The sequence below is a fragment of the Hemiscyllium ocellatum genome, chromosome 38 (genome assembly GCF_020745735.1).
Source record: "Hemiscyllium ocellatum isolate sHemOce1 chromosome 38, sHemOce1.pat.X.cur, whole genome shotgun sequence".
Taxonomy (NCBI): Eukaryota; Metazoa; Chordata; class Chondrichthyes; order Orectolobiformes; family Hemiscylliidae; genus Hemiscyllium; species Hemiscyllium ocellatum.
The window spans coordinates 39216070-39222648 of NC_083438.1; the positions used below are offsets into that span (position 1 = coordinate 39216070).

The 6579-nt window shown below is 55.9% G+C and overlaps 1 protein-coding gene across 2 annotated transcripts in view; it reads right to left on the reverse strand.

Moving 5' to 3' along the window:
- Positions 1–4897, reverse strand: part of LOC132834020 (uncharacterized) — a 45656-nt gene extending 40759 nt beyond the window's left edge. Inside the window, exons 1-2 of one of the 2 annotated variants that reach the window (XM_060852736.1) lie at positions 4657–4897; positions 177–1365 (exon numbers count right to left, since the gene is read on the reverse strand). In XM_060852736.1, the coding sequence (XP_060708719.1) occupies positions 1015–1365; positions 4657–4698 (393 nt within the window). In that variant the 5' untranslated portion in view covers positions 4699–4897 and the 3' untranslated portion in view covers positions 177–1014. Of the gene's footprint in view, positions 1–176; positions 1366–4656 lie in introns of those variants that run through there. The other variant, XR_009647141.1, reaches the window with a different exon arrangement.
- Between the last annotated feature and the right edge of the window lie 1682 nt (positions 4898–6579).

Below are 6579 nucleotides of genomic sequence, written 5' to 3' on the forward strand. Positions count from 1 at the left end.
TCACCTTAACTTCTTCCCATATGACTGTACATAAAACACTAAATAAATACAAATCTCATCTGAACTTTATCAGGTTAAATCCATGATAATGCATCTGCAATCACATTCTTATGAACAAGTTCAATTTTTAAATTTAAAAGTTTAACATAACATTCTAACGAAGTAGTCTCATTTTGTTGTATTTAAAGTGTTCTCAGAATGTAAGAGGATTGTGGTCAGTGTACACATTGTTCCTGACGTACACATTAAACCGCTGTCAGGCCAGTCCCAAACTCACTCGTTCCTTTTTGATTGTGGACTGTCCTCTCTGGCGGATGTTGAGTTTCTTTGAAAAGTAGATAACTGACAGTTCAACCCCACCCTCGTCTTCCCAGAGGGGTACAGCTCCAACTCCAATGTCATCGACGGCGACTTTGGAAAGGTTTGGCGTCGCTAAAACTGGTTTGGTGGTTAATATCGCTTTCAAATGCCCAAGTGCCTCCTGGCATTTGTTCTGCCCACCAAAACGTTGTGTGTTTCTCCAGCAAACCGGTTAATGGTGTCACGACACTGCTGCAGGTTGGAACGAATGTCCGATGGAATCCGCTGAGCCCTCAGAATCGAAGCCCCTCTTTCTGTGAGGTTTTAGTCGTGGAAATTCCTTGATGACCTTTGTCTTTGCGTTCCGTGGGGTCAACAGTCCATGACCGATGTTATGTCCCAAGAACCTCACCTCTGCTTTCCCAAAGTCCCTTTTATTTCAGTTTATCGTCAGTTTTGGTCCTTGTAATCATTAAAGAGCTCTACCAACTGAACCATGTGATTGTTCCAGGACTTCCTAAAGATCACTACATCGTCCAAGTGGACTGCACCATTTGTTATCCCCCCACCCTCAGCCACAACTCTGTTCCTGAGGCTTCAGAATGTGGGGGTGGGTGTGTTCCTCATTCCAAAGGACATCACTTTAAACTGAGAGAGTCCTTTCGGGGTTACAAACACAGAAATGTCTTTCACCGTCTGCCAGGAACCACACATTCAGTCCAACTTGGTGATGTCACTGGCTTGTCCGACTCTCTCGATACAGTCCTCCAATCTAGGAACTGGATCCGAGTCCAATTTTGTAACAGCGTTGACCTTCCGATAATCCACACGGAATCGTTGAGTCCCGTCCGGGTTGGGAACGAAGACGATCGGTGAACTCCAGTCGCTCTGGCTTGGTTCGATGATGTCCTCCCCAAGCATGGCCTCCACCTCCCTCCGGACCTGCCTGGCTTTGAAAGGGTTAAGCCGATAGGGGTGTTGTTTTATCAGAGCTGTGTTCCCTCCATCCACTTCATGTACAATAGCATTAGTCCTCCCCATCTGAGTCATCCATATGTCCTTATACTGCAGGAACAAAGCTTTCAACTTCATTCTATGCTCCCGAGACAGACAGCTCACTAACCTATTCCCGCTCCTCAAGGACCTCTCCATCTTGTCATCTATTTTGGGGAAACCGCAAAATCCACATCACCTGGATTTGATTCCTCACCCGCAGGACAGTAACTAACGTCTGTTTCTCCAGCTCTGTCTCTCTCATATAACCCGGTTTCAACATGTTCGATAACTTACTCAACACTGGGTTTTCCAATCTGGCATCTTTCCTAAATAGTTCATCTGAATCAACTTTTTCTCAGAATGATAGGGACCGCTAAACCTGGCTTTGAAGGGATCTCCTATCACTGGGAACAGCACTAACACGTCATCCCCTCGGGAAAATTTCCAAGACTGAAAAGTTTTTATCTGCCAACTGCTTCATTCTACACTGGGCCCTCTTTAGGTGCTGTTTAGCTAACTCACCACTCGATTTAATCTCTCCCTCACCTCTGATACATAATCTAATTGTGTGATCTCTGATTTTGGTGCTGCCATTTTTTCTTTCATTAATTCCAAAGAGCCTCTCACTTCATGACCGAATATTAATTCAAAGGGAGTGAACTGAGTAGATCCATTTGGGGCATCCCAAAGGCCAACAATACGAATGGGAAACCTTTCTACCAATCACTCTCATCCTGAGAGTACGCTCTCAACGTGGTCCTCAGGGTCTGATGTCACCTTTCCCAAGCTCCCTGGGAATCAGGATGGTACGCACTGGATTGAAAGTGTTGTCTACCTAAACTATCCATAACCTCCTGAAACAGCCGGGCAGTAAAATGAGACCTTTGCCTGACGACTCTCTCTGGGAAGCCAATACTGTGTGAAGAAAGCCCTACTCCTCTACTACCCCTTTTTTCCATCATGGAATTGCCTCCGGAAATCCGGGAGACACATCCATTCTGGTGAACAGGTGCTGGTGCCCACTTTTAGCTCTCGGGAGGGGACCTACACAATTAATTATAACCAGCGTGAAAGGTTTTTCAAATGCGGGAATTGGTAACAAGGGGCTGAATTTACTATAGCCCATACCTTCCCTACCATTTGGCATGTACGACACATACGGCAAAAAATTAACCACATCCTTGTACCTTCCCGGCCAACAGGAATGCTTTTGTACATGAGCCTGAGTCTCTGTACCTCCAGGTAGTTCCTGTGCTCCCCATAACACCTCCTGCCTGGAGGCGACCGGCAACATAATCTGGTGCATCCGCCCATTTCTCCTCTGCCCCAACTTGCCGTGGTCTCCATTTCCATCTGAGGATTCTATCTTTCAGATAATAACCCTCCGGAATGTTCTCTGCTTCCTTTTCGGAGGACACATCCACATACCTACCTGTTACCGCCTTGCCTGGCTGTTGCAAGGCCCTTAGCCTCTCAGGCCTGAACATCTCTGTCTGACCCCTCTGCCTGTTCAGGTGTGTCCTGTCCCATTCCATCAAACAGGGCGTCCGCAAACTCACCCTCAACTCCTTCATCTTTCTCGTTACTTTTCACTTTGTGCTGTGACTTGGTACACTGGGATCCGGTTACCACCCAGTCTGGGAAAATACCGGGATATTTCTGTTTGAACTCCTCAGTTCCCTGGTCTTCCTTGGGTTTCCTCCACAACAGCTGTCACTCCCACCGCCGATCCTGCCAAATCGTTCCCAGGAACAAACGGAATTCCTGGCGCTGACACTCTGTCCATCACTCACACTGGAACATCCTCAGCCTAGAGGTGACATTCCAATCTGACCTTACACAGGGCAACGCTAAATGTCTGTCCATCTAGCCCACAAATGACCACACTCTCGGGTAACAGATCAGAAAGAGTGCAGAATCACTCAGCCCTTACTATCAGGGACTGGCTAGATCCTGTATCTCCCTCTTGTCCTACTCCCCACTGACCTTTCTGAGTAACCTTAACCCACAGAGGTGAATCCTTTGTAAAGGCCAGATACTAGCCCCATGCCCAGCCCCTGCCCAGGCCGGGCACTCTCCTGCAGATCCTCAGCTCCTCTTGGGGTCTCCTTTACCACCTTCATTAATGCCGCCTCGTACAGCTTCTTATACCACATCTTTTCCCACAATGCCTTTCTTTAACGACCAGCACTGTGTTTCTATGTGTCCCACTGTCTGGCAGTGAAACCACCATTACCCAGTGCCCCTCTGTAACCACCTGTACCCAGTGCCCCTCTGTAACCCCCGTTACCCAGTGCCCCTCTGTAACCCCCGTTACCCAGTGCCCCTCTGTAACCACCGTTACCCAGTGCCCCTCTGTAACCACCGTTACCCAGTGCCCCTCTGTAACCCCCTGTACCCAGTGCCCCTCTGTAACCCCCTGTACCCAGTGCCCCTCTGTAACCACCTTTACCCAGTGCCTCTCTGTAACCCCCTGTACCCAGTGCCCCTCTGTAACCACCTTTACCCAGTGCCCCAGTGTAACCACCTTTACCCAGTGCCCCTCTGAAACCAGAGCTGAAAATGTGTTGCTGGTTAAAGCACAGCAGGTCAGGCAGCATCCAAGGAACAGGAAATTCGACGTTTCGGGCCAGAGCCCTTCTTCAGGAATGAGGGGAATGTGCCAGGCAGGCTCAGATAAAAGGTAGGGAGGAGGGACTGGGGGAGGGGCGATGGAGGTGGGATAGGTGGGAGGAGGTCAAGGTGAGGGTGATAGGCCGAGTGGGGGTGGGGGCGGAGTGGGGGTGATAGGCCGGAGTGGGGGTGATAGCCCGGAGTGGGGGTGGGGCCGGAGTGGGGGGTGGGGTGGGGGTGGGGGTGGGGGCGGAGAGGTCAGGAAGGAGATTGCAGGTTAGGAGGGCGGTGCTGAGTTGAGGGAACCCACTGGGACAAGGTGGGGGGAGGGGAAATGAGGAAGCTGGAGAAATCTGAGTCCATCCCTTGTGGTTGGAGGGTTCCCAGGCGGAAGGTGAGGCGCTCCTCCTCCAGCCGCCGTGTTGTTATGGTCTGGCGATGGAGGAGGCCAAGGCCCTGCGTGTCCTCGGTGGAGTGGGAGGGGGAGTTGAAGTGTTGATCCCCGGGGTGGTTGTGTTGGTTGGTGCGGGTGTCCCAGAGGTGTTCCCTGAAGCGTGCTGTCAGTAGGCGGCCGGTCTCCCCGATGGAGAGGAGGCTGCAGCGGCTGGAATAGAGACACTCTCACCAACCTGTAAAGGAGCCCTGCTGTTCTTCATCTACAGAGGAACACACTCACTAAACAAACACTTCTTCCCAGCCAGGTCACTAATTAAAGACAGTAATTACCGAAAACTTTCATCTACTTACCCCCCACACTCGCGGTTCCTCAACGTTTCCAGAAGCTTCCATCGGCCTCCACAATCCTGTCGGACGCCATTACACACGCGGCCGTTACAGCGCGCGCGGCACCAACGGCCGCCGACCGTGACGTCACTTCCGCCCCCTCCGACCGCGATCGCCGACGGGCAATGACAACGGCTCTGTCGTCGACCCAACCGTTTCCTCCCCTTCGGTTGCCGTCGCCGCGGCCACTTCCGCCCCCCAGTGACATCACTAACCTGCACCACCGCAACGCCTCTGGTATCTCCGCCCCCACGCCGCATTTCATCACAACGCCTAACCCCGCCCCCACGCCGACAATCGTCGCATCGCGTAAACCCCGCCCCCACGCCGTATTTCGTCACAACGCGTAACCCCGCCCCCACGCCGTCAATCGTCACAAAGCGTAACCCCGCCCCCACGCCGTCAATCGTCACAAAGCGTAACCACGCCCCCACGCCAACAATCGTCACATCCCGTAAACCCCGCCCCCACGCCGACATTAGCCACAACGCGTACCCCCGCCCCCACGCGTAACTCTGCACCCACAAAGGAATATCGTCTCAACGCGTAACCCCGCCCCCACGCTTAAATCGTCACCACGCATGACCCCCCCACGCGTAACCCCGCCCACACGCTTCCTAACGTCACCACTCGTGACCACGCCCCCCGCACGTAACCCCGCCCCCACACCATGGGTCGTCACCACGTCTAACCCCGCCCCTACATCGATCTCTGTCCCCGCCCCCTAACCCCGCCCCCACTCCCAGCTCCAGTCCCACCCCAGGTCCTAGCTCCCACCCTTGCCGGATCTTCCCCATCCCTCCAGCCCTCCCCCTGTCTGAGGGTGAAAGGTCAGTCCCTCAGCAGAGGCCTCACCTTCATTCCCCTCCGCCCTCGGGGTCAATGAGGTCAACACGCGGCGGGACATCGAACAATTCTTCCCCCGCCCTCGCCCCCGCGCCTACTTTCACAACCAAGACCCCCACCCACCCCCTGAAAGCCCCTTCCCCCACCCCCCAACACGCCCCACCCTCCAACACGCCCCACCCCCCAACACACCCCACCCTCCAACACGCCCCACCCTCCAACACGCCCCACCCTCCAACACGCCCCACCCTCCAACACGCCCCCCCACCCCACCCCCCAACACACCCCCCACCCTCCAACACGCCCCCCCACCCCACCCCCCAACACACCCCCCACCCTCCAACACACCCCCCCACCCTCCGACACGCCCCACCCCTCGACGCGCCCCACCCCCCGATGCGCCCCACCCCCCAACACGCCCCACCCCCAACACCCCCCACCCCCCAACACACCCCCCCACCCTCCGACACGCCCCACCCCCGACACGCCCCACCCCTCGACACGCCCCACCCCCCGACACACCCCACCCCCCAACACGCCCCACCCTCCAACACGCCCCACCCCCAACACGCCCCACCCCCCAACACGCCCCACCCTCCAACACGCCCCACCCCCCAACACGCCCCACCCCCCAACACGCCCCACCCCCCAACACGCCCCACCCTCCAACACGCCCCACCCCCAACACGCCCCACCCTCCAACACGCCCCACCCCCCAACACGCCCCCCCACCACACCCCCCAACACACCCCCCACCCTCCAACACACCCCCCCACCCTCCAACACGCCCCCCCACCACACCCCCCAACACACCCCCCACCCTCCAACACACCCCCCCACCCTCCGACACGCCCCACCCCTGACACGCCCCACCCCCGACACGCCCCACCCCTCGACACGCCCCACCCCCGATGCGCCCCACCCTCCGACGCGCCCCACCCCCCAACGCACCCCACCCCCCAACGCACCGCATCCACCTGGACACCCCACCCACCCGGACACCCCACCCTCCAACACACCCCCCCACCCTCCGACACGCCC